This window comes from Eutrigla gurnardus (assembly GCF_963514095.1).
Source record: "Eutrigla gurnardus genome assembly, chromosome: 24".
NCBI lineage: Eukaryota > Metazoa > Chordata > Actinopteri > Perciformes > Triglidae > Eutrigla > Eutrigla gurnardus.
In genome coordinates, this window is record NC_139935.1 from 62,501 (window position 1) to 89,791 (window position 27,291).

At 45.7% G+C, this 27,291-nt stretch overlaps 7 protein-coding genes across 7 annotated transcripts in view; 5 read left to right on the forward strand and 2 right to left on the reverse strand.

Moving 5' to 3' along the window:
• Positions 1-4,624, forward strand: part of cavin2b (caveolae associated protein 2b) — a 4,636-nt gene extending 12 nt beyond the window's left edge. Inside the window, exons 1-6 of the mRNA XM_084003916.1 lie at positions 1-330; positions 1,299-1,439; positions 1,531-1,632; positions 2,537-2,803; positions 2,879-3,031; positions 3,442-4,624. The exon at positions 1-330 is cut by the window's left edge and continues 12 nt beyond it. Of these exons, the coding sequence (XP_083860042.1) occupies positions 91-330; positions 1,299-1,439; positions 1,531-1,632; positions 2,537-2,803; positions 2,879-3,031; positions 3,442-3,822 (1,284 nt within the window). The 5' untranslated portion in view covers positions 1-90 and the 3' untranslated portion in view covers positions 3,823-4,624. The remainder of the gene's footprint in view (positions 331-1,298; positions 1,440-1,530; positions 1,633-2,536; positions 2,804-2,878; positions 3,032-3,441) is intronic.
• Positions 4,625-5,272: 648 nt separating this feature from the next.
• ebpl (EBP like) lies at positions 5,273-7,129 on the forward strand. The gene is made up of 4 exons (XM_084003848.1): positions 5,273-5,868; positions 6,235-6,304; positions 6,569-6,707; positions 6,816-7,129. The coding sequence occupies exons 1-4, from the start codon at positions 5,692-5,694 to the stop codon at positions 7,057-7,059; spliced, it is 630 nt and encodes a 209-aa protein (XP_083859974.1). The 5' UTR covers positions 5,273-5,691; the 3' UTR covers positions 7,060-7,129.
• A 34-nt stretch (positions 7,130-7,163) lies between these two features.
• arl11 (ADP-ribosylation factor-like 11) lies at positions 7,164-8,482 on the reverse strand. The gene is made up of 5 exons (XM_084003849.1): positions 8,328-8,482; positions 8,189-8,254; positions 7,988-8,103; positions 7,739-7,916; positions 7,164-7,611 (listed from the first exon to the last, which is right to left on the reverse strand). The coding sequence occupies exons 1-5, from the start codon at positions 8,358-8,360 to the stop codon at positions 7,483-7,485; spliced, it is 522 nt and encodes a 173-aa protein (XP_083859975.1). The 5' UTR covers positions 8,361-8,482; the 3' UTR covers positions 7,164-7,482.
• A 533-nt stretch (positions 8,483-9,015) lies between these two features.
• eef1b2 (eukaryotic translation elongation factor 1 beta 2) lies at positions 9,016-11,121 on the forward strand. The gene is made up of 7 exons (XM_084003847.1): positions 9,016-9,173; positions 9,830-9,952; positions 10,032-10,155; positions 10,236-10,302; positions 10,506-10,631; positions 10,851-10,918; positions 10,993-11,121. Exons 1-7 carry the CDS (start codon positions 9,094-9,096, stop codon positions 11,077-11,079), a joined length of 675 nt encoding a protein of 224 aa, XP_083859973.1. The 5' UTR covers positions 9,016-9,093; the 3' UTR covers positions 11,080-11,121.
• Positions 11,122-11,265: 144 nt separating this feature from the next.
• zdbf2 (zinc finger, DBF-type containing 2) lies at positions 11,266-17,067 on the forward strand. Its single transcript, XM_084003844.1, has 11 exons — positions 11,266-11,502; positions 12,279-12,378; positions 12,503-12,539; positions 12,673-12,703; positions 13,024-13,120; positions 13,208-13,365; positions 13,912-14,515; positions 14,589-14,711; positions 14,800-15,149; positions 15,246-15,402; positions 15,477-17,067. The coding sequence occupies exons 3-11, from the start codon at positions 12,518-12,520 to the stop codon at positions 16,314-16,316; spliced, it is 2,382 nt and encodes a 793-aa protein (XP_083859970.1). The 5' UTR covers positions 11,266-11,502; positions 12,279-12,378; positions 12,503-12,517; the 3' UTR covers positions 16,317-17,067.
• On the reverse strand, positions 17,028-21,895 carry dytn (dystrotelin). The gene is made up of 14 exons (XM_084003845.1): positions 21,069-21,895; positions 20,905-20,976; positions 20,562-20,766; positions 20,384-20,469; positions 20,094-20,173; positions 19,939-20,010; positions 19,697-19,860; positions 19,513-19,624; positions 19,246-19,379; positions 19,016-19,181; positions 18,877-18,929; positions 18,570-18,711; positions 17,384-18,047; positions 17,028-17,169 (listed from the first exon to the last, which is right to left on the reverse strand). Exons 1-14 carry the CDS (start codon positions 21,079-21,081, stop codon positions 17,075-17,077), a joined length of 2,058 nt encoding a protein of 685 aa, XP_083859971.1. The 5' UTR covers positions 21,082-21,895; the 3' UTR covers positions 17,028-17,074.
• A 1,330-nt stretch (positions 21,896-23,225) lies between these two features.
• LOC311009641 (CD59 glycoprotein-like) lies at positions 23,226-26,522 on the forward strand. The gene is made up of 5 exons (XM_084003945.1): positions 23,226-23,318; positions 24,779-24,840; positions 25,082-25,183; positions 25,615-25,688; positions 25,986-26,522. The coding sequence occupies exons 2-5, from the start codon at positions 24,786-24,788 to the stop codon at positions 26,106-26,108; spliced, it is 354 nt and encodes a 117-aa protein (XP_083860071.1). The 5' UTR covers positions 23,226-23,318; positions 24,779-24,785; the 3' UTR covers positions 26,109-26,522.
• The last annotated feature ends 769 nt before the right edge of the window (positions 26,523-27,291 follow it).

The following is a 27,291-nucleotide window of genomic DNA, read 5'->3' on the forward strand; positions in this document are numbered from 1 at the left end:
GAGGGCGGCTGAGTGAGGCGGTTCAGTGTTTTTCTGCAGCAGGAAAAAGTTTCTGAACTTTCTGGAGTCTCGGTTTGACTCAGAGTCGTCATGGTGACCACTGAGACCCATCAGAGCCAGGACCTACTGGTCCCCCCCCAGAACCAGGACCAGCAGGACCAGGAGGACCAGGAGGACCAGGAGGACCAGGTCTCCCCCACATCCCCCCTGGCAGGATTCGACCCTGACACTATGAGTCAAGGTCCTGTCAACGCTATCACCGTCCTCACTCTGCTGGACAAACTGGTCAACATGCTGGACGCAGTCCAGGAAAACCAGAACAAGATGGAGGTAAGCCAGCACAGACAGCACAGACAGCACAGACACAGGTATACTATCTCCCGGTTTTTGACTCCAAACCAAAGAAAAGCTTGATGTGCTTTCCAGCTGGTCTCTGGGTTTCTCTTCCTTTCATCAGAACAAAGATCTGATTCTGGTTCAGATGTCACATGACCTCAGCAGGACTCGTGGGTTCAATCAGTCCCTTACCAGATGTTTCACTCTGTGACCAGAGATTCCTCACATTGTTTTCATCGACAGAGAACCGATCTTTAAGGAGAAAGGTTCTCGCAGATCTCCACCAGGGTTAGGGTCCAGAAGGGACGGGGTCCAGAAAGCAGGTTTAGTGAAAACTCAGAGTTGGGTTCGGTTCAGAGCTTGTTCTGCAATACACCGAGGTGTCTCGTGATTGAAGCAAAACAATGCGACCGTTTACAAAGTCCCGCCCCTTGAACACAGACTGGCCAATCACAACGTAGCACCATCCAGACTCATTAAGGGTTTCAGGTGTCCTTCATGTTCAGACTGGTTCCTGGACTTGGAGATCTACATTTCTCAAAACCGCTGGTGCTAACATTAGCTGACTACGTTAGCATTCTTCTGTGCTACTGAAGATGCTCTTTATCTCCTGGCAACCCTTCAAACCTGTCTGCTGCTCTACCAAATCACTTTGTAGTTCCCCCCAAAACAGCAGGGGGCGGGGCTTAAAGAAGGCTCAATCATAACCTGAACCCCCCAGAAGACACGTCATAGAATTGGACCAATAATAAAGTTAAACTCACCAAGCTGTTTACCCACAATGCAGCGGGTACAACAGTGTGCACTGTGCGTTCTGTTAGCAACACGATCAACTACTGAGCTAACTAGTCTCCTCGGTAACAGAGGATGAAAATATGAAGTAACCACAGGAGAAGTGAACGGTTCACAAGATGATGTGAACGATTAACGAGCAGATTGGTGATTGGTTGGTTGTGTTCCAGGTGCACCAGGTAGAGATGGAGGGCGTGGTCCGAGGGATCCAGGCGGACATGACCAAACTGTCTAAGAGTCACAGTCACACCTCCAACACCGTCAGCAAATTACTGGACAAGAGCCGCAAACTGTCTGTCACCATGAAAGAGGTAATGTATACCGTATATATATATATACATATATATATATATATATATCACCTGTCTAGATCTATATCACACCTGTACCCGGCTTCTGCAGGTGCGTGATAAGATGGAGCGTCAAGGTGTCCAGGTGAAGAAGCTGGAAGCGAACCACGCCCACCTGATCAGCAGGAACAACTTCAAAGTTCTCATCTTCCAGGTGAGTGTGATGAGTAAAGTTTTCATTGAGTTATGTTTTTCTCAGAGAGTAGTTTCTCCTTGGATATGGTTCTCTTCAGACAGTGTGATTCTCCTCAGATATTATGGTTCTCCTCAGCCAGTACGGTTCTCCTCAGACAGTGTGGTTATCTTCAGATACTACAGTTCTCCTCAGACAGTGTGGTTATCTTCAGATACTATGGTTCTCCTCAGACAGTACGGTTCTCCCGGCCTCTCTTTGTCTGTTGGAGATTTCCAATCTCTGACCTTATTTGGTTCGGCTGCAGAAAATGAGACAGAGGTCTGAGTGAGCTGTTCTCATGTGGTCTGGTTGTCACGGTAACAACAAAGTGAGTAATCATGAGACCAGAGATCCGATCCAGTAGAGCGCTGACTGTAATCAAAGTTAGAACTACCAGTTCTATATTAGGTTCTATTAGAGTAAAACTGTGTTCTTGTTTTCTGACCAGCTGCCACGTCCATAAGTACACGTTCTCTACTCTTCTACTCTGTGTGTTTCTGTCTCCTCTCACCCACACTAAACTTTCTGTCCTCCCTAAAATACCCAGCATTCCTCAGTGCATGTGTGAGTTCAGTGGGTGTGGTTCTCTGTCAGACGGTTAACCCTTTCACTCTCTGCCCTCCTGCTCTTCATTTCCTGTTTGTTTTGTTGTCCTGAAACTATATGGAAAAACGTATGTGGAGAACCCGCGAAAAAAGATTTCATCAAGGTACAAAAGTTTAGGAGGAGGTAATTCATGGGTAGTTCTTCTAGGGTTCCACAGGGTTCCCCCAATATCTTCCTGTCATTCCCACAGAGTCTTTTCCAGGTTCCACTGACGTTCCCCTCAGGGCCCTTAACATTTTCAAGGTAAGGTTCCTCAAACAGTTCTCCTCTACGTCAGGAGGAGAACGAGATCCCCTCCAGTGTTTTCGTGAAGGATCCTCCTCCATTCCCTCGGGATGAGATTTTGGAAGAAGGTGATGAATCGGTGGCGGGCCTCATTGACGGCAACAGATCCAATGAGGGCGGACTCCAGACCATCGACCTCTCATCTGACGAGGACGTTGGGCTGGAGGCGGAGCTAGAGGAAGAGGAGATGTGGCCTCATGATCTGGAGAACATGGAGAAGTCCAGAGCTGAGAAACTGAAGCGCTCCAGTCTGAAGAAGGTAAGAGCCACAGACAGGTGTTCGGTCAGATGGACAGTCAGACAGACAGGGGTAAAAGGTTCTCTCTCTCTGCAGGTCGACAGTCTGAAGAAGGCCTTCTCCAGGCAGAACATCGAAAAGAAGATGACGAAGATCGGAACAAAGATTGTTTCTCAGGAACAACGAGAGAAGATCAAACAGAAAACCTCCAGTCTGAAGGTTTCACCTCTGACCTTCAGCATCAGGAAGGTACTCTTGGTTCTTGTTATGTTCCATCAATATGATTATCAGGAAGGTACTCTTGGTTCTTCTTATGCTCCATCAATATGATTATTATCAGCGCTCTCCCTTATTTGGAGGTTCCCCCAACATTACGTTTAGCACTAGTTTCTGTAACATCCCCCTAAAATGATTACCTTTAGTCCTAGTTAGTTCCACTAACATTCCTGGCAAGGTTCTCCTAAGGTTCCCTGAACAATCACCTATGGTTTCCACTCCACTCCTCAAGTTCTGCTCTGACTTCCCCAAATGTTCCTCCATGGAACTTTTTCCACTCCAAATGTATCCAAAGTGTCCAAACAATCCTCAAGGTTCCTTTAAGTTACTCTGAAGTTCTCACAGAAGGATCCTCAGAGTTGTTCCACTTCCTGTGTTTTCAGCCTCGCAGCAGCTCTGACTCCCAGCCCCCGGACGCTCCTCTTCAGGTGGAGGAGTCCGCCTTCCCCGAGGCTGACGTCCAGCTCTCCCCGCTGGGCAGCAGTGACCAGGAAATCCCCTTCACCGAGGTCCACGCCCAGCTGGCTCCAGCCGAGCAGGAGGAGGAGGCAAAGGAGGAGGAGGAGAAAGTGGAGCAGGAGAAAGAGGTGGCGGTGGAAGAGAAGGGAGGGGTGGAGGAGGAGGAGGAGGAGGAGGAGGGATGGGTCGAGGATGAGGAGAAGGGAGGCGTGGAGGCAGATCTGTCGGTGGTCTCAGAGGGAGTCAGTCAGGAGTACGCTCTGTCCTCCACCCTCCCTCAGGAGGAGAAACAGGATGAACCATAAACAGTCCAACGTTTAGTGAAATCTTCTTCTTCTCAGATCAATCATTTCCGTTAAACACGATCAATAAGTTACATTCAGGTTGATTGATCAGCCTCGCTTAGCTTCCTCAGACACAAAGAGATTTCACTAAATGTTATGAGATTTGGTTATTGATGGATATTTCACAGATTAACATCTGAACATCTGAACTTGAAGACCACGTATCTCCAAAATCTAACTGGTCATTAAAAACATATTTCTCATTTTTAGAATAAAGCTTTGAATGAAGTTGGAGAGTTTGAACATTTCATTCTTCAACTGATCTGAAAACCTAAAAACAAAAACACTACGTGTGGTTTACTGGTAAATGTTTTGTTTGCTTTTCCTGTTTATTCTCGATTTCCTTCAAAAACAGCTGACTGATATAAACTAATAATCAGCTGATCATCAACATGAGGGAACCAGGTGACGTGAGAACACTAAACGACTCTTTGCATCATTTATGGTTTCATTTTATGGTTTCACTAAAGTACCTCTAAGGTTCCCTGAACGTTCTCCTGAGAATGTGTGTTGATATCTTCCAGCCTGTTGATAATTTAACTGCTTATTCACAGAACTTAAGTATTAATATCCATAACGCTGATAAGTTTGTTATTTTCAGGTTTAAAGTCGCTGTTTTTCTTACCTTTTTTTGTTTTTTACATAAATTGAAACATTCTGCTGCCAAAGAAGATTTACTGTTTGACTTGTGTCAGAGTGTCAATCATCCAACAGGTGTGTGAGAATCACCTGAAATCTATAATCAATAAATTCTGTAACCTTATTGTTGTTTGATGGCTCTCATTCTATTATTATTATTATTATTATTATTATTATTATTATTATTATTTCAACTTCAGTGTATTTTATAGACGAAACGATCATTTAAACTGAAGACAAATCAAAGTAAATCTGGTGAGAAGTTAAACATGGTTGTCTCCTCCTGGTGGAGGGAAGCTGACACTTCATCACACACAAACTTCAACACAGTTTCTGGTCCACTGTTAAAGTTTATCTATTTGTATTAACTTCTTTGCCCATGTCTTCATCATGAACACTATTACGATTAATTATTATTTGTATTACTATTATTATGATTATCATCATCATTATTATTATTATTATTATTATTATTAGATGATGGATGGGTTCTAAATGCTTATTTGGGTTCTAAATGCTTATTTAATGAACCTGTAAAATGGTTCTAAAAGTTCAGTAACGTTAAATCTGTAGTTTTATGAATGGAATCTTGGGTCTACTGAGACTCTGTTGACCTTTGACCTCTGCTGTCTCTGTGGGAGGGGGCGGGGTCAGGAAGTGGGGTGTTTTCCTCAGCAGCCAATGGGATGACTCAGGTGCACGAAAAACCAACCAGAGAGGTGGGGGCGGGGTCTGAAGAGTCTCCACATTTACACAGTTTGATCCTGATTCTTCATCCAGAGTACTACCACAGAGTACTACTACAGACTATTACTACAGAGTACTACTACAGACTATTACTACAGAGTACTACCGAAGACTATTACTACAGAGTACTACTACAGACTATTACTACAGAGTACTACTACAGAGTACTACTTCAGACTATTACTACAGAGTACTACTACAGACTACTACTACAGAGTACTACCGAAGACTATTACTACAGAGTACTACTACAGACTATTACCACAGAGTACTACTACAGACTACTACTACAGAGTACTACCATAGACTACAGAGTACTACTACAGACTATTACTACAGAGTACTACTACAGAGTACTACTTCAGACTATTACTACAGAGTACTACTACAGACTACTACAACAGAGTACTATTACTACAGAGTACTACAACATACTGACCTCAGATGGACTCTGCGACGCACCCTGGCCTCTCTATGGTCTCAGTCTTGTCTCTGTTAGCATGTAGCATCCAGGTATTAGCCGCCATCCTGCTAACACGCAGGTATGGTGGGCGGAGCTCTGCAGAAGACAGGTGGATCCTGCTGTGGCTCTTCTATGATGTCATCGTCCACCTGACACTGGTACGACCAATCAGGACCCGTTTCATTCATCCGGTGTTTCTTCTTCCTGAATTGAATGTCCGTCTGTCTGTCTCCGGGGAGACGGTGGGGACGTCTGACTTGTTTGTTGTTTACGTTGTCTGTCTGTCTCTGGGTGGACGGTGGGGACGTCTGACTTGTTTGTAGTTTATGTTGTCTGTCTACATGTCTCTGGGTGGACGGTGGGGACGTCTGACTTGTTTGTAGTTTATGTTGTCTGTCTACATGTCTCTGGGGGGACAGTGGGGACGTCTGACTTGTTTGTTGTTTACGTTGTTTGTCTACCTGTCTCTGGGGAGACGGTGGGGACGTCTGACTTGTTTGTTGTTTACGTCTGTCTGTCCACAGGAAGGTCCGTTTGTCTACATGTCTCTGAGGGGGACGGTGGAGACGTCTGAAGGTCCACTAGCTGAACTCTGTGAGTCATGTACTTTTCCTTCTAATGTAGTACATTCCTTGATATACTCGTACTACAATATACCTCTAGTACATTACATCTAATGTACACATATAAACACATTCATCTGCTTTCCACAAGTACTTGTGTACATTAAGTAAAGTATTAAAAGCAGTGCTTGCTGTCTGTTCAACTGTCTCTCTCTCTCTCTCTCTCTCTCTCTCTCTCTCTCTCTCTCTCTCTCTCTCTCTCTCTCTCTCTCTCTCCACCTGTCTCTCTCTCCAGGGAAGGAGTACAGCAAAGCTGATCATCGTTGGCTGATTTCTGATCCAACAATCGTCTCCATAGAAATTCTGACTGTTGTCCTCGACTCTCTACTGGCTGTACTACTGATACACTCAATACTGAGGGACAAGTACTACAGGTAATACTACAACATGTACTACAGACTGGACTCTACTGGCTGTACTACGGATACACTCAGTACTGAGGGACAAATACTGCAGGTAATACTACACGTGTGTACTTCCAGACACTTCCTGCAGGTGGCTCTGAGCGTGTGCGAGCTCTATGGCGGCTGGATGACGTTCTGTCCCGATTGGCTCATTGGCAGTCCTCACCTGGACACGTCCAGCTGGCTCTACCTGTGGGTCTACCTGGTCTTCTTTAATGGGGTCTGGGTCCTGGTCCCGGTTCTGCTGCTGGTCCAATCCTGGTTCTCTCTGAAGAGGCTGCATACACTGAGACCGGACAGCGACGTGAACAAGAAGATGTGAAGATGACGATGAATGTTTTTACCCAGAATTCCTCTTCATGTGATCGATGTTATTGATCCTTCATTAAACAAGCTCATATCAATCAGACTCGTGTTTTACTCAGAACTCATCTACACAATCTTTAATTCACTTTCTGTTGCCTGAAATGTAATAATTAATACCTGATATTCATCGATTGATTAAAACAATACATTAATATGAGAGTGTAACGATCCTATAAACCTCCTTTAAATTTGATTATTGATCACACACAATCATCTTCCTAGATTGATTAGAACTTATTTACACTCAAACAGGTTCATTTTCATTTGGTGGAAATAATAAATGTTATAACAGTCTGCTTCATGTGATCTCCTCCACCTCTTCTCCTCCTCCTCTCCTTCCTCCTCCCTCTCCTCCCACTCTTCCTCCCTCTCTTCCTGCTCATGTCTTCTTGATGAGTTTGTTGATGGACATGAAGGCCTGCTGGAGTCCGAGTCCCTTCAAACCGCTACACGCCTGGATCTGCCACAACCGGTCAACGTAACTGGGAAGATCCAGCTGATTGGAGATCTGACAGAGAGGATGAGAAGAAGGGGTTGGGAGGGATGATGGGGGGGGGGGAAGAGATCAATAAAGAGAGACATTGACACAGAAGATGTTGAACTGTTCTAAAGTGAACTGGTTCTTTGTGTGATACCTCTCGGATAGTCATGGAGTTGGGCAGGTCCTTCTTGTTGGCCAGAACCATCAGAGGAACTCCTCGTAGCTTTTCATCATTCAGGACCTTCTTCAGGACCTTCTGGGCCTCCGGCAGTCGGGTTGGATCACTGCTGTCCACCACGAACACCAGAGCCTTACAGTCGTCCAGGTAGTACCTGAAGACAAAGAGGATGAGTCATTCATCTGTTTGTTTGTTTGTTTGTTTGTTTGTTTAGTCTTCGTTTACCTCCAGTTGGTTCTCATGCTCTTCTGTCCTCCAACGTCCCAAACAGTCAGGGACGTCTTCTTGTCCAGGTCCAGAGTTCCCACGTTGAACCCGATGGTAGGAGATGTCTCCATCACCTTAAAGCACCGGACGAGAACCGTCACACCTGGACACACTGATAGTCACTTGTCCAACATTGAGGATCTACCTGTTGAGACTCACCTGTCCTGTCAGCAGTCTGGCCAACAGAGTCGACTTTCCTGCCGAGTCCAAACCCATGAGTATCACCTGAACACAGAAACACACCTGTCAAAGCTGTGGTGAGGCAGCTGCCTGTCAGGTGACCTGAAGTGTGATTTACCTGAGGAGAGGTGGAGCTGTGAGCCTGACCCATCACTCTTCTTCTCTTTGATCCTCAACACCGTCCAGTGTAACGTTGTGTGTCTGACTGAAACTCACTCTTCTCACAGCGAGTGTGTTAAAAGGTTAAAAGCCGGCAGCGTCCAATGAGAGCAGGTCATGTGACTGTACGACAGGTCCGACAGCATTTTTGTGTCAGAGGCAGGTTGAGTTCAAACCATGTAAGCACAGAGAAGAAGAGAAACCACAAACAGACATTGTGTGATAAACATTTACAACATTAACTGCTGGGCATTGTGACAGTGATTGAGGCGGTCAGTGAGACAGTCAGTGAGACAGTCAGTGAGACAGGAAACAAAGGCATGGAGAACGGCAGGCTGAATGTGGATGGGTGAAGAAACACATGAGGGTCCAAGAGGATGAAATAATGTTTCAGGTTACAAAGAAGTCAAGAACGCACCTTTAAATACTTAAATAACTATAATATTATATGTAGAATGCAGGATATACATATTTAAATCAATAAATAAACAAATGATTAGATACATATATAGACAAATACCGAATAATGGATAGATAACTGAATAAACACATAAACAGATAAACAAATAAATAACCCTCCTCCCCGCCGACTCAGGAGGAGGAGCCGTGTTTCCGGTGAGGAGGGGTCTGTCTCCGGATATAAAGTTGGCTCTTCCCGCCTCCTCCCTCCTTCTTCTTGCTCCTCCGGCGGCTCCTTCTTGACTCCTCGGACCAACTTCGGGATTATGGGCTTCGGTGACCTGAAATCCGCCTCCGGGCTCAAAGTGCTGAACGGCTTCCTGTCGGAGCGCAGCTACATCGAGGGGTCAGTACGGCAGAGACCCGAGACCCCAGACCACCAAGGAACCGCAGAGGGTCTGAAAGACGTGCGGAGAATCTGGCAGCTGCCGGTCGGCCGCCATCTTGGCTCCGCGCTGTGCTAACTGTGGCTAACATACAGGCTGCTAGCGGCGTTTACATATTTAAATATGCCGACATTAAACGTTAAAATTTCGGAAGGTGCGTTAACTGATAACCCGATCGGGTTTTCAAGTAAATTGATTTGTAGTTCCTTTTGAGGTGAAGAACTAGACTGCATGCTATTGTTAGTAGTATGTTAGCACCATGTGGCTCCATGCTAGCTGTTACGACGTGTCACGTTTCTTTACGTCTCCGCGTGAACACACAAGTTAACGTTGTTTTCTGTTGTAATCGGGCTTTAATGTGCAGAAGTGAGTCCTGCAGATAAAATACTTTAATAACCACGAGGACGGTCACGTGACTCATTTACAGTATAATTGACACATAACCAATCATGGCAGGAGAGATTATCCTGATAATCATTACTCCACTTCAAACTCTTAAAACATGGTGGAATCGCTAGTTTACTAGTCCCTTCCACCATGACGCTGTGCTACACCGGTCTCTTAGACTCTAGTGAGGACCCTGGTGTCGGTCTGAACCTCCTCTTCCTGTCCTCAGGTTTGTCCCCTCTCAGGCAGACGTGGCGGTCTTCGAAGCGATCTTGGCCCCGCCCACGGCCGACTTGTGCCACGCACTCCGCTGGTACAACCACATCAAGTCCTACCAGACCCAGAAGAGCAGGTGAGGGCGGCGCCAGTGTCGGGTGGGTTGTGTGTACGCGGGGTGTGACATCATCAGTGACGGCCCCTACTCCTGTCAGTCTCCCAGGTGTGAAGAAACCTCTGGGTCAGTACGGCCCTGCAGGTGTGGCCGACACCACGTCTGTCTCCGCCTCCAAGGACGACGACGATGATGATATCGACCTGTTCGGCTCCGACGATGAGGTGAGGTCACAGTGATGTCATCTATGACCGTCATCGGAGTAACGTTCCATTTAAGTAAAACGTCCCGTTTTGTGTTGTAGGAGGACGCTGAGGCCGAGAGGCTGAAGGAGGAGCGTCTGGCACAGTACGCCGCCAAGAAGTCGAAAAGTACGCTGCGCCTATCACAGTATTGATCGGTTAACCTGCACTGAATACACGTCCTAAACGACTCTTCATGATGATAAACCAATCACCATCTTTCGTCTGACTGCCTGATGGACACCTTGTTTACCTGAGAGTCTCTTGCTCTCCTGTGACTAAGTTAAGGCTCGTTTCCATGGTAACTGACCCACCTTCCTCCTCCTCCTCAGAGCCCGCCCTCATCGCCAAATCTTCCATCCTATTAGACGTGAAGCCGTGGGACGACGAGACGGACATGGCAAAGCTGGAAGAGTGTGTTCGCAGTATTCAGATGGACGGGCTGGTCTGGGGACAGTGTAAGAATACCACCTACTACTATAATGTAGAGCTTTTCATTTCAGCTAGACTATTTTATAAACGGGTGAGTGTCTGCAGACTTGATGATGATCTCATATCACCATCTTTCAACTGAACATGTGATGTCACTGATGATCTGAAAACTCTGCAGAGGAACCAGCTATGCATATTGATCACAGCTGCACAGAACCCTGATCAATGTCTTTCCTGTCCTGCAGCCAAACTGGTCCCAGTCGGGTACGGCATCAAGAAGCTGCAGATCGGCTGCGTGGTGGAAGACGACAAGGTGAGCTGTTCTACCCGTTGTACATTCTACCTGTTGCCCGTGTTGAGTTGTAACGGTCCGTCTCTACCTGGCAGGTGGGCACAGACATCCTGGAGGAGCACATCTCAGCCTTCGAGGACTTCGTCCAGTCCATGGACGTTGCTGCTTTCAACAAGATTTAATCACGATCGTCGCATTAATAATAAAAAGCACTTGAAACTGAAGACTGTCTTTCTTCACATGAGTCAGTGGGTGGAGCTGCAGCTCTGTATTAAATAAAGCATCTCTTCATGTTATGACAGCCGGTTTCCTTCCACACAATAAAGTCTTCCTCATAACCGAAGAACAAACATCAGATGTGTAGATGTGATTAGAATTTAGACATGTAGGGTCAAACGTCATGAAGATGAACCACGGATCTGAATCCGTTCATGGGGTGTAGTTCTCCGTGCGGCCTGTCGGCGGCAGCACTGCTCTGCTGCTGTGACGCGGTCTCAGTAAAAAGAAAAAACGTAGAAGAAGAATCAGACCGGAAACTAAACAGAGCGGCAGGGCAGCGCGCGGCGGAAGAAGACTAATCTTTGAAAGTAAACAAACAACTACAGGTAAACAAAGTGATCCATAATCCATTCGTCAATTTTCGCGTCATTACAACGAACCGCCCAACAGGTTCCACTGTAGCACAGCTGATCAGCCGCGTGCTTAACAGCTAGCCGACTGCTAATGCTAGCAGCAGGTTCTAACGGCGGAGACACGTCATCACCAGCAACGTCATAGTTCCAGAGAACCCGGTTCGACCCGTTTTAGTGAACCGGGTCTAAACCGGAGCTATTAACGCTGCAGCTAGTGTACGTTGACGAGTCAGCCAATCAGAGCGCGACCTAGATCGTCAGCCAATCACAGGGGCTGTACAGCTGTGCTCTGATTGGTTTAGTTACGTTAGGGACGAGAGCAGGTTCTAATTCAACTTTTTAGTGGGGACATGTTTAAGAATAAATAATGCATATTATGAATAATGACTCACGTGGCTCATACATAAAACGATCTTTAAAGAAAAGCACTTTGTTAATCGTTAAAATCGAAATACCGAGTGCAGGTCTTTGTCTTGATGATTATTGTTAAATCACCTTTAATTCCATCTTGTAACTGACGAGAGGTTTAGTTCTCAGCAACAAACGCACCATTATTGTACTTAATCGGATTGATTATAGGTCTTGGATTATGTAACGATTATCTGAGAGACTGACTTCATATTATTTCATGGATAAACTACAGAAATGTGATACAAACTTGAATTAAGTATTTAATTTACTACAATACAGAGTGTTAACGATTATTATTATTATCATTAATATATTTTCTGACCTGTTTCTCTGTTCAGGCTCATGGACTCTCCACCTGAAACTCTCACCTGGTTACTGTCGGTTACAGCATGGAGCGCTCTGATTGGATGGATGACTCACTGACAGCACTGGCTCGAGGCGAGAAGTCATTAGCACATCATTAGCATATCATTCACATATAATTAAAATCTCATGTAAAAGATAGACAAGCATGTAATTAATCAATACTAAATTTAATGTTTACGTCTCTAATGTGTTTCAGGCGTTGAAAAGCAGGATGTCAGACTTACATGATGACCGTAAGAACAACCTTCACACTGACCGAATTATACTGCTTATTCCATTCATGATACTATCGTCTGTGTGTGTGTGTGTGTGTGTGTGTGTGTGTGTGTGTGTGTGTGTGTGTGTGTGTGTGTGTGTGTGGGTCAGGTGACCAAAGGAAAGTGGAGTCCACCAGCAGGTGAGTCTACCTGTTGATTATTCTCGCACGGTGACGTATTTACGCTAAACACCTCTAGAGTCTCCATCTAACACGGTGACGTATTTACACTAAACACCTCTAGAGTCTCCATCTAATACGGTGACGTAATCACACTAAACACCTAGAGTCTCCATCTAACACGGTGACGTATTTATGCTAAACATGGTCACATTATTAAAAAATAAAAACAACATTTTAGATCTGGGTCTGTGTTTTTCAGATTTGTTGATTATATTTTTATGGGTTTAAATTAAGTAGTAATATATCAAGTAGTACTGAAAAGATACTCTGTCTGACAGGATGTGGGTGGAGTCTCAGCCTGGTCCATCCAGGTGTCAGCCCAGCAGGCAGGGTTACTGTGGATATTGTAGAGTCATCTACAGCAACCTGGACCAGGTACATCTGTACACCTCTATCTGAGCTGGTGAGCTGTGACTTGAGCTGTCCAGTCAGAATTACTGATATCATACCCTCTTCTCTCAGCACCTGTCCAGTCTCAGACACCTGGATTCTGTTAGGACGTCTTCCCGAGTTTCCAGCACCGTCGCCACCGCCAGCAGCAGCAGAACCACCCTAACCCTGCTGGAGCGCTTTCTGCAGGATGTACTGCAGCACCACCCGCACCGCTACAACGACCCCAGGTAACCAAAACAAACACACCTGCACCGCTACAACGACCCGGTTAACCAAAACAAACTCCCACACCGCTACACCGACCCCAGGTAACCAAAACAAACACACCCGCACCGCTACAACGACCCGGGTAACCAAAACAAACTCCCGTACCGCTACACCGACCCCAGGTAACCAAAACAAACACACCCACACCGCTACAATGACCCCAGGTAACCAGAACAAACTCCCGTACCGCTACACCGACCCAAGGTAACCAAAACAAACACACCCACACCGCTACAATGACCCCGGGTAACCAGAACAAACTCCCGTACCGCTACACCGACCCCAGGTAACCAGAACAAACACCCATATTGCTACACCGACCCCAGGTAACTAGAACAAACACCCACACCGCTACACCAACCCCAGGTAACCAGAACAAACACCCAAACCGCTACACCGACCCCAGGTAACTAACCCTAACTTGAGGGGCTAATGTCTGCGATCTCAATCTCGAATGTTTTTTCACTGGTTTCATTTTGCGTGGGTTATTTCTTTGTCTCCGTCAGGCCGTCTCACGATGACCTCCCATCAGTCTCCACCCCTCTGTTGCCGAGGGCAGAACTTGATGATCTCCGTTTCCCTGACGACGACAGTTGCTCACTGGGCACTCGTGAAAACTTGTCCAACTCTGACCACGCCTCCTACCAGCTGGCCAATCAGAAGGAAGACGACCGCACACACAGCCAGTCAGGAGAGGGGGTCACAGGGTTGGCGAGTTGGGAGAGGCTGTCTGACCCAATCAGAGACCAGGAGGAAGGAGGGGCCGTAGGTCACACTCTGTCACTGGTACAGACGCCGCCCCCACATCACCAGGCTCCACCCTCTGTCCACAGGAAGGCCCACAGGAAGACTAATAGAAGGAAAGCCAGTGACTCCTCGACCTCATCACTGCTCCACAGGGGTCCTCCAGACCCTGGTCCCCGGCCCCCAGACCCTAGTCCCCAGCCCCAAATGGGTCCAGACCCTGATCCCTGGCCCCCAGACCCTGGTCCATGGCCCCCCACCCAGCCGAGGCCCTGGCTGAGCTGGCAGAAGGAGAGGAGGGAGGCTCTTAAAGACCAGGCGTTCTCCTCGGACCACAGCGACGCTCTGGATCAGACCATCGAGGAGGTTTGTCCGTCTGTACAGTGAGCTGTTCATCTGGAGTCGATCCCCAAGTGAATCACATGTTTACGTTGATCAGGTGATCCAGATGTGTCATGGCGTCAGTTCCACCCCTCGCCAGCTGGAGGAGACAGAGAGCTTCCACTTCAGCCTTCCCGTCTCCTTGGAAACACAGAGTGACGACTGGGACGCACCTGTCCAGGTACTGTGTTCCAACCGCCGGAGGTCTGAGTTGGTGAAGCTCCGGTGTGCTAGACTACATTGTTTTTTTGTTGTTTCTGGTTTCGCAGCGAGGAACAACACTCAGAGACACACCTGTCCAGGTAAGCCAGGTGGAAGGGAGAGATATAAGCTGCCTGATGGACGTCCAGGTGGACCTGGAGGACCAAGTGTACTCGTACCAGCTTGAGTCCGCCCTCCAGAGTGACCAGCGAACAGGAGGTGGGGTCAGGCAGGACGAGGGCTTCTGGACCTTGCCGATAGAGGAGGTTCTGCCGGCCCCAAAACATTTCCCAGAGTCCTTCAGGGGGAAGACATGGACCCAGATCGAACAGGAGGATGAGGAGAAGGTGGTAAAACTGGTCCAACAGTTCAGACGGGAGAGATTCGTCTGCTACTTCGACTCCGAGTCTCTGGCCAGGTATTATATCGTATGTTGTTTGTATACTATACACTCACCTATATAGGTGCAGACCCACCTGTACCATTGTTTTTCTGCTGATGTCATCTTTATCAGGTATGGAAGGAGGAGCCAAAATAAAGGGCACAGTCAGAACAAGGAGGCGGAGCCAGCCAACGGCATTCTGCCCTTATTGGACTGTGATGACGACTCGCCGTACGTCAGGAGGACGAGGAGAGGAGGGCGGACCTTCCGAGTGGCGTCCAGGTGTCAGGTGAGAACGAAAGGCTGTTTTCAGTCACTTCCTGTTGAGAAACATGTCTGCATTACCTGTGTTTGTTCCATCAGGTGGTTAAAGTCAGTCACAGCACTCAGACAGTCCAATGGGTCGCCCCAGCTGTCCGTCAACAGGCTTGGGAGGCCCCGCCCACTAGCAGTCCTGCAGCTAATCGCAATTCAGCAGAGAGGACTCCTGAGGTCCAGACCTGGCGCAGCCTCCCTCCGTCGTACTCAAACATTGTCACACCTCTGCAGCCTTGCACCTCTCTGGTCTACCTGCTCTGCTCCCCCTCAGGCCCCACCCCCACCTACACACCTGCACCAGGCTCCGCCCTCAAACGCTGCAGGAAGAAAAGGCGTCCATTGGACCCACAGGGGTTAAAGGTTACGTACAAACAACATCCTGTCAGGTTCTACGATGCCAGCAGCAACCGCATCCTGAAGAACCCCCCCAAGAGGTTCCTTTGGAGGCAAGGCCCCCCCAACCCACCCCCGTCCTGCATCCGTCAGCTGTTCAGGAGTCTGAGTCCAGACCTGAATGCTGACAGGCCGCCGGGGGAAGGGACCGCAGGGTCCTCCAGGGTCAGAGGTCAGAGGTCATCAGACAGTCATCGGACAACCTTCAGCAACGCCAATAGTTTCCTCCTGAGTACGCTCAGTCGGGACTCGTCTCAAGCCCCACCCCCTTCGCATCACAGCAGGTCAGAGCAGGGGAGGGGGGGGGGCAGGACACAACCCCCACCCTCCAAGAGGAGAACCAAAGCTGAGACCACACCTCCACAGCCCAGGAGGGAAGGCCTGCGCCGGGCTGGACCCGGAAATCAAGTCCCTGGCTCTACAGGCCCGCTTCACCGTCCCTCCCCCCGCCGGGGGCAGGCCAGGAGGAGGGGGGGCTGCGAGCGGAGGTGAAGGTAGCGGGACACGTAGCGGGACACCTCATCATGCCTTTACTTACTCACATGATCCAGAAAAGATATTATATATATATATAATTTATATATATATTTATAATTTATATATATGATATACAGTATATATAGGCTGCACCGTGGTGTAGTGGGTAGCACTGTCGCCTCACAGCGAGAGTGTCCTGGGTTTGATTCCCGGGTCGGGTTCGGGTTTGGGTTCCTTCTGTGTGGAGTTTGCATGTTCTCCCCATGTGAGCGTGGGTTCTCTCTGGGTTCTCCTGTATGTGAGTAGTACAGGATAAGCGGTAGACAATGGATGGATATATATACCGGTATATCATTTATATATACTGTATTGTATGTATGCTCGATCATACATGAACGTTGCTGATGTCAATATCAGAATTAAATTTTATGTTCATGTGCAAACATTTTAAAGTTAAAGTTGACCTTTTTAAAAAAATATTTTTTTTATTTATTTATTGAAATCATGAAAAGAAAAACATACAAACATCAAATTATTTTTACATTAAAACAAAAAAAAAATATTAAACAATAGAAAATAAAACTTGAATTAGATGAAATTATTTTATTATAATGTTGGCAGCTGTTTTTTCTGTAATACTAAACACACCTGGTCAGGTGACCTAACCTTGTTGTCAGGTTCTGCTGTTGGATCTTTTATACCTTTACACTCATGTTCATTTAAATATCAATAATTAATGTTGAATAAACAACTTTTATAAGCTAAATGAGTCATCAGTATCTGTCAGTTCTCACAGTATCCACCAGGTGGTGTATGGAGTCTCCCACCTGGTCTGCAGCCTGCATAAGCTCCGTCCTCTTCCTCTCACCTAGACAGGAAAATCGAAATTAAAAAAATCATTATTTCATCGAAAATAAATCTGAATATTCAGATCATCAGTGAATGAGACTCATTATTTAATATAAACTCATGAAAATCACATAATAAAATAATAAATGAATAATGAATGATTTGAATATTGAAATAATAGTATTATTTATATGAGCTATATTTATTACACATGTTTAATATCACAGACTCACTTGTGTGTCTCTCTCTCCACCTGTCTGTCTCCATCACAGTCTTAAGTCTCTTTACAGTCTCCAGCAGCAGCTCCTCTGAACTACATGTCCCACAATTCTCTTCTTCAGACAGACAGGTGCCCTCTTCCTGTGTCTGCTCCTCCGATCCTTCCTGTTGTCCTATTAGAGGATGGAGAAACCCGTCACCTGCATGCTCCTCTGTATTGTGGCTGCCATGTGACCGTGGTGTGTCCTGGTGCATTGTGGGAGATGTTATTTGGCATTGTTCCTCTGTGAAGTTTTCTCTCCCTGTGTCCTCCAGGTTCTCTATGTCCTCAGTGTCCTTCGGGTTCTCCATGTCCTCCAGGTTCTCTGGGTACTCCATGTCCTCCATCTTCTCAGTGTCCTCTAGGTTCTCCATGTCCTCCAGGTTCTCTGGGTACTCCATGTCCTCCATCTTCTCAGTGTCCTCTAGGTTCTCTGTGTCCTCAGTGTCCGTCGGGTTCTTCATGTCCTCCGTCTTCTCAATGTCCTCTAGGTTCTCTGTGTCCTCAGTGTCCGTCGGGTTCTTTATGTCCTCCGTCTTCTCAGTGTCCTCCATGTTCTCCAGGTACTCCAGGTACTCCAGGTTAACCCGTGGTGGCTTGATGCTGGTGTGTTGTTGGGTCTCCATCTTGCTCAGAGTCTGAAGAAGGAGGAAATGATTATCAACAGGAACTAAAAGAGAGAACCACAACTCCCATGGTGCATTTCACTTGTTTATATTTATATGTACTATGTTGGCCTTTATGTCAAAGAACTCTCCCGTTTTCAGTCAGCTGACGTGTGTGTGTGTTAACCTGTTTGTGTTTACCTGTTTGTGTTTACATGCGTGTGTTTACCTGTGTGTGTATTATTGTGTTTACCTGTGTGTGTTTACCTGTGTGTGTGTGTGTGTGTTTACCTGTTTGTGTTTACCTGTGTGTGTGTGTTTACCTGTTTGTGTGTGTGTGTTAACCTGTGTGTGCGTGTTTACCTGTTTGTGTTTACCTGTGTGTGTTTATCTGTGTGTGTTTTTACCTGTGTGTGTGTGTTTACCTGTTTGTGTTTACATGCGTGTGTGTGTTTACCTGTGTGTGTATGTTTGTGTTTACCTGTGTGTGTGTGTGTGTGTGTGTGTGTGTGTGTGTGTGTGTGTGTGTGTGTGTGTGTGTGTGTGTGTGTTTACCTGTGTGAGTGAGCACTGCAGACGGAGGTTGTGTTCTCTCAGCGTTTCCATGGTAACCTCCATGTCAGAGCACCTGTCCTCCAGGATGCCCTGCTCTGATTGGACAGTGAGCCTCCACACCTGAAACTGCTTCTCCATCAGCCTAAAGACAACGGAGAAGAAGGAGTTGGAGCAGAAGAAGAAGAAGATGGAGGAGGAGCAGAAGGAGAAGGAGGGGTAGAAGAAGATGGAGGTGGAGCAGAAGGAGGAGGAGATGGAGGAGGAGGAGGAGAAGATGGAGAAGGAGGAGGAGGAGGAGGTTTCTCACCATTTGTCTCTCTGCAGGTTTCTCACCTCCTTCAGCAGAACAGACGCCATCAGCTGATCAACAACACACATGATCCTTATTATTATTACGTCATTCAGTGATGTCATCAAAGGTCGCCAGTGAGGTCATCAGAGATCACCTGCTCAATTGGCGTCTCCTCGTCAGTCTGCAGAGCTTTTGATGAAGACGAGCAGGAAGGAAGTTGCACTGATGCATCATGGGCAACGTCTCTGTCATAAGGAGGAGGACTGTGACTGATAGCTGGGGCATCCAATCGTGTTGGGGCATCGCTGGGGGGCGGAGCTCTGAGGAACAAACTTTAATAAAGATCTTTTCTTGTGTTGATGTATGAAGTCACACCTGACTCACCTGTCCTGAGTCTCCCCCGGCTCCGCCCACATCAGGACCCTCCTCCTCTGGGCGTGTGTCTGGGTGGATCGCCGTGGCAACAGGGCATGACAGGCGCTGTGCACTAATGAGTTTAGAGACTCCCTCCAGGTGGGCTAATGGACAGACTGAAGGTCAAAACCTCCACCTGTGTGTGTGTGTGTGTGTGTGTGTGTGTGTGTGTGTGTGTGTGTGTGTGTGTGTGTGTGTGTGTGTGTGTGTGTGTGTGTGTGTGTGTGTGTGTGATACCTGGGTACAGAACTCCATCACAGGGTGGTTCCTCTTGTGTTTGGCTGTTTGTGCGACTGTCAGGAAGCAGCTGTGACACAGGTGGACGTTGACGCACTTCACACAGCGATACCTGAACACACACACACAGGTCACACACAGCTGACATCCTCAGATGATGATTGGCTGACCATGAGAGACTCACCTGAGCCCGATGATGGGGCGGGTCTTGCAGGTGTGGCAGCGGACGGTGTGACGGACGTCCTGACTGACGGACAGGCGGTACAGAGTGGGTAACCATAGCAACAAGCGGGGCTCGCTCTGCAGCCATGACAACACGTGTTTTCCACGTGTTGTCGGGGTCGACACCTGGAAGCATACACAGGTCGACGCTGTGTCATAACTACGACGACCAATCGACTGCAGTCGTTTGTTTCGTGTTCTCACCTCGTTAAAACACGAGCTCACCGCCGCCTCCACGCCACCGAACACGGCGTCCTCCTGCACCGCCGCCGGGACCTGGACACACAGGTAACACACACACACACGTCAGAGAGATGGAGCAGAGGGCATGCTGGGAAATGTAGTGAGTCGAGTTTTACCTGGCTGAGGTCCTGTAGCAAACATCTGAGTCCAGACCTGCTGACGGATCCTGAACTGTTCTCTGCAACCGCCACCAGAGCTGAACAACACAAGGCTATTAGTCTGAAGGGAGCACTGGACTAAAGACACAGCATCAGACTTTTATTTTGAAGGCTGTGTAAAGGAAACAAACAGACACAGCGAGAGAGACAGACATGTCCTGCCTCTGTATTTCAGCAGCAGAGGATCAGCTGATTGAAAGACAGACAGACAGACAGACAGACAGACAGAAAGACATACATGTCCTCACCTCTGTATTTCACCAGTAGAGGATCAGCTGACAGAGCAATGAGAGAAGTTTGAAGTGAAGCAGCTGAAATAAAACCTGACTGACTCCTGGAACACAAACAGTAGATATATAGTATATATATATATATATATATATGAAATAATTTAAGAACAACAATAATCATAACAACTTCACTGACCCGTCGTTGAGTCTGAACATCAGACGACAAGTCTCCTCTGGAGGCTCCACAGTCACATGACCAGCTATTTCCTGTGACACGCTGTGGAACATCCTGTTCAGAGTCTGGGTCACTTCCTGTCTGCTCAGCCCTACTTCCTGGTGCAGATTAACTCCGCCTATTGGGTGAAGGCCTGCTGTGATGTGTCGTAAAGACACTGCATCCACTGGAGACACAAACAGCGTAGTTGTTTGTATGTATGTATGTATGTAGTACTCCTACATACATACATACTACATGCAGTATAGGACTGTAGTACTGCAGTATAGTAGTAGTAATAGTGTAGCACTGCGGTGGGACTCACAGCGACAAAGTCTCTGCAGAGACAGAAGCTTCATGGCAGCTCTGTAGACGGCTGGACGGATCTCATCGAGTTCTGAAGAAAACAACAAATTAACAACAAATTAACATCAGAAAACAATAAAATGTCTCATTAAATAAAAACCTGTAAATAAATAGAATGTTTACCGTCTAGGTCCATGATGGTTCACGATCAGTAGTAAACTTTATGAAATAAACGTCTTTCTGATTATCACTGCAGAGAAATAATTAAAGACAGATTAATCCCAGTAGAATCTAATAGAAACATCCAGTAGAATCTAATAGAAACATCCAGTAGAAACTCAATGGTAAATGGCCTCATTTATATAGGGCTTTTCTCCAAAGCGCTTCACAGGAATGACTGACATTCACCCATTCACACACACATTCACACACTGACAGAGGCACTCAGCTAGGAGGAGCCGGGGATCGAATCTGCAATCTTGCGGTTGCCAGCCAGACGCTCCTGAGCTAAACCCCCCCTAAACTAATAGAAACATCCAGTAGAATCTAATGGAAACATGTTGAACTCACCTTCAGTCGTTGGCATCTAAAAACCAACTCAGGCTCAAAGTGAAGCTGCTGAATCATTAATGGAGGTTTCATTTATCATCAGAGATGGTGCTCACCTGTTCTCTGTGGACCAATCAGCAGCTGGCAGAGCCATGACATCACTTTAAATGTGACAAAATAATTATAAATGATTTAACATATTCACGCATCCTCACATACTGGAGAACCTGGGGGGAACCCACGCTAACACAAAGAGAACATGCACACTCACACAGAAGGAACCCGGACCTGGACTTGAACCCTGGCCCCTCTTGCTGTGCAAGACCACTACATTAGAACACAGCAGATTACCTTACAACACAGTAGATTACATTAGAACACATCAGATTACATAAAAACACATTAGATCACACAATTACACAGTAGATTACATTAGAACACAGCAGATTACATTAGAACATAGTAGATTACATTTGAACATAGTAGATTACATTAGAACATAGTCGATAACATTAGAACACAGTAGATTACATTAAAACACATCAGATTACATAAAAACACATTAGATCACACAGAACACAGTAGATCACATGAGAACACAAAATTACATTAGAACATAGTAGATTACATTAGAACATAGTAGATTACATGACAACACAGTAGATTACATTAGAACATAGTAGATTACATGAGAACACAGTAGATTACATTAGAACACAGCAGATTACATTAGAACATAGTAGATTTCGTTTGAACATAGTAGATTACATGAGAACACAGCAGTTTACATTAGAACACAGTAGATTACATTATAACACAGTAGATTACATTAGAACATAGTCGATTACATTAGAACACATCAGATTACATAAAAACACATTAGATCACACAATTACACAGTAGATTACATGAGAACACAGTAGATTACATTAGAACATAGTAGATTACATTTGAACATAGTAGATTACATGAGATTGAGAACACAGTAGATTACATTAAAACATAGTAGATTACATTAGAACATAGTAGATCACATGAGAACACAGAAGATTACATTAGAACATAGTAGATTTCGTTTGAACAAAGTAGATTACATTGATGACCTTTGACCTTCACCTGCGGTTTCATTCTTGTTTGTTGAAGGTCGTCTGTTGTTTCCCTGTAGGCCGGCTCCTGATTGGCTGAGTGCCGTGAATATTAATGAGCGTGGTGTGATGATGGTGTTGAATGGCTGCTGTGTTGCAGCTGTGAACTCCGTCTCTGTCCCGGTCTCGGTCCTCGTCTCGGTGTCCTCCTCTGCTCTGGGTCTCATTGTTCCTCTCTGAGACCTCTTTGTTTGTGGGTCGACCCGGGACAAAACCACACAGAGCCTCTCATCCACCGCCATCGTCACATCATCGCCGTGGCGACGCTCTAATGAACACAGCTGAGGCTGATGGGATCTTGACTTGACACAAACTAAAGTGTTAACACATTAACACGAGGATCAATAATGTAATTACAATTCAAAAACCACTAAGAGACACAAAACCACCACTAAGAGACAAAACAAGATGCAAAATGAGCACAGGTGGATCTTGATCATTATAATATCATATATTCCATTATATGATATAATAGTCAATTATATGACATCATCATATTATATAATCGTCCATACAAGTGATTACAGGATTTGACTCCTCTGACTTTCAATCGGGTGACATTCAAAGAGAAAACAATCAAACTTTATCTACAGCATCTCTACAGGCTCCTCCCAGTGGGCGCGGTCTCTCTGCTCCACTGAGCCCTCAGTCAGTCAGAGTCAACAGTCGTCTCTGGTCTCCTCAACATCTACAACTACAACAACAACAGGACAGCTGACCTACAGTATTTCTGCTGCTGGTGAGTAGACACATGGTGGAGGACATGAGCGTGGACATGATAGTGAACATGGTAGTGGGAATGATGGTGAACATGCCAGTGGACATGGTAGTGATAACGATAGTGGACATGATAATGAACATGCCAGTGGACATGGTAGTGATAATGATAGTGGACATGGTAGTGAACATGCCAGTGGACATGGTAGTGATAACGATAGTGGACATGGTAGTGATAATGATAGTGGACATGGTAGTGATAACGATAGTGGACATGGTGAGGTAATGATAGTGGACATGGTCGTGAGCATGGTAGTGGACATGGTAGTGAACATGCCAGTGGACATGGTAGTGATAATGATAATGGACATGGTTGTGATAACGATAGTGGACATGGTAGTGATAACGATAGTGGACATGGTAGTGAGCATGGTAGTGGACATGGTAGTGATAACGATAGTGGACATGGTAGTGAGCATGGTAGTGGACATGGTAGTGATAACGATAGTGGACATGGTAGTGGACGTGCCAGCGGACATGGTAGTTAAAATGATAGTGGACATGATAGTGATAACGATAGTGGACATGGTGAGGTAATGATAGTAGACATGGTAGTGAGCATCGTAGTGGACATGGTAGTGATAACGATAGTGGACATGGTAGTGAACATGCCAGTGGACATGGTAGTGATAGCGATAGTGGACATGGTGAGGTAATGATAGTGGACATGGTAGTGAGCATCGTAGTGGACATGATAGTGATAGCGATAGTGGACATGGTGAGGTAATGATAGTGGACATGGTAGTGATAATAATAGTGAACATGGTAGTGATAATGATAGTGGACATGGTAGTGAACATGCCAGTGGACATGGTAGTGATAACGATAGGGAACATGGTAGTGGACATGATGGTGAACATGCCGGTGGACATGGTAGTGATAATGATAGTGGACATGATAATGAACATGCCAGTGGACATGGTAGTTATAACGATAGTGGACATGGTAGTGAACATGCCAGTGGACATGGTAGTGATAATGAGAGTGGACATGGTAGTGATAGCGATAGTGGACATGGTGAGGTAATGATAGTGGACATGGTAGTGATAACGATAGAGGACATGGTAGTGATAATGATAGTGGACATGGTAGTGATAGCGATAGTGGACATGGTGAGGTAATGATAGTGGACGTCCGACATGGTAGTGATAATGATAGAGGACATGGTAGTGAACATGCCCGTGGACATGGTAGTGATTATGATAATGAATATGGTAATGATAATTATAGTGGACATGGTAGTGATACTGATAGTGGACTTGATAGTTGACATGTTAGTGAACATTGCAGTGATAGTGATAATGATAGTGGACATGGCAGTGATAATGATAGTAAACACGGTAGTGAATATGGAAGTGGACATGGTCGTATGTTGAATGTTTTGTTTTCACATGGATGAATGGTGTACTGCTGTGGACTCAGTGTGAAAATGAAGTGCTCCATGTTCATCGGTCTGGTGATCTGCTCGGCTCTGATTGGACTGGGTACGTGGGCTTTTTATTTGATCATATCAAACTGGCTTTCGTCACATTGACCCTGAACAATCTAAACTAAATAATCCTTTTTTTGTTCAACATAATTAATAGTGAAGATAAAGAAGAACTAAAATGTATCTCAGATATATTTCACTGATCTAACAAGGATTAGGAGAGCCGGACCAAATCTCACACAGTGCAGCTTTCAGTCCTGAACTCAAGTGGTAGACTCTGATGTGTTGTGTTTCAGGATCAGCCATTCGGTGTTACAGCTGTAAGGACTACACAGGCAGCTGCTCCAAACAACGAGAGTGTAGCTATGACGACGCCTGTCTGACACTCAACGAGAGAGGTACACCTACACCTGTACCTGTACACCTGTACCTGTATACCTGTCCCTCTACCCTTACCCCTGTACCTTTACCTGTACCTCTACCTGTACACCAGTACCTCTTCCTGTATACCTGTAGACCTCTACCTGTATATCTCTCCCTCTACCCATACCCCTGTACCTTTACCTGTTCCTCACCCATACCCCTGTACCTTTACCTGTTCCTCACCCATACCCCTGTACCTTTACCTGTACCTCTACCTGTACACCTCTCCCTCTACCCTTACCCCTGTACCTTTACCTGTTCCTCTACTTGTATACCTGCCCCTTTACCTGGAGGCTCCCCTAACCTCAGATAATTCAAACTCATTCTGCCCACAGCTGAACGAACCAGATGAGTTTATTTAGAGATTCTACTAAGATTCTACTGTTCCTTCTTATCTGTTTTGCAGGTGGAATGACTTACCGTCAGTGTCTGAAGTATTCAGATTGTGAGTACGGCAGACTGGGCCAGATGTTCCCGCAGGTAAAAGCTGCACTGTACTCTACTGTACTCTACTCTACTCTACTCGACTGTATTCCATTCTACTCTTACAAACCAGTACAACCACAGCAAAGAGACCGTTTGTGTGTTTGACTCACCTGTTTGAAGTTCTTCATGTAGATAAAGTTATTTTAGACTTCAGGTCCCCCACACAGGTGGTCCTGCGCTAAGATGGTCCTGGACTCAGCTGGCCCTGACCTCCAACATTGCAAACAGGACAGAACTGAATAAACTCCTCTTTCCTGATCACTGATCAATAACTGTATCGATTACTTCCAGGTTTCCAGTTTCACCTTCAAGTGCTGTAACTCGGACCTGTGTAACTCCGCCCCCTCTACTGCAGCGAGCTCTGTGATTGGTCTGCTGGCCTCGGTGGTAGTCATGTGGTGGTGCATCCACTGAAGAGTGCTTCTGCTCGTCGGCACCACCTGTGGCTGAAACATGTAATGGCAGCAGCTTCTCTAACAGTCACCTGATCAATACATTCAGTCACCTGATCGATACATTCAGTCACCTCATCAATACATATTGTCACCTTCAATACCTTCAGTCACCTCATTGATACCTTCAGTCACCTGATCAATACATTCAGTCACCTCATCGATACCTTCAGTCACCTGATCAATACATTCGATCGATCTGAAGAGTTTGACTGGTTAATCAATAAAGTTGTGACACAGTTGTAACACTATTAGTGTCAGATATTTTACAGGAAACTAAGTTGGGACCCTTCAAAATAAAATGTAACTAAAAAGTTCCCCTGCAAAGCTCCTTAATATTCTGTCTGTCAATTTAATCAATAAATGGTGACAAACACTCTTTGACTGATTGATTATTGATTAGTTGTGGTCAGATTTCTGGGAACAGGAAGTCAATCATACTACCTCAGCATTGAATGGTTTATACGTAGCATTAATTGGTTTATATGTAGTATTAACTGGTTTATACGTAGCGTTAACAGGTTTATGTGTAGCATTAACTGGTTTATATGTAGCGTAAACTGGTTTATACATAGCATTAACTGGTTTATACATAGCATTAACTGGTTTATACGTACCATTAACTGGTTTATACATAGCATTACCTGGTTTATGCATAGCATTAACTGGTTTATACATAGCATTAACTGGTTTATACGTAGCATTAACTGGCTATCAATGTCCAATACAAGCTAAAATCCACATAAATAATCTTTAAAAAATAACAGTATTAAGAAATAAATCAAATATTCAGGCATTCATACAAACCTTTATTTAAACCTCGACAACTGACAGATTTAAAGAATGAAAACAGCCAGAAGACGTTGACCTCGGTGGTAAAATGTCATCATCTTGAATTTTAGCATGTTGCACATATATCGATATTTAGTTCATATTTCATGTAAAACGTCACTGGTTGAAATGGAAATATTAAATGTGTGTTATTTGGTCAGTGATCATAGTTGTTAGTGGTCTTTAACATACACAGACACTGCTGTGTATGTTACACAGGCACTACTGCTGCTGAACCAGACTGGGTCATCAGTAACATCTCATAACACATCTCCTACTTTGACCTTTGACCTCCCTGGAATGTGGAACAGCAG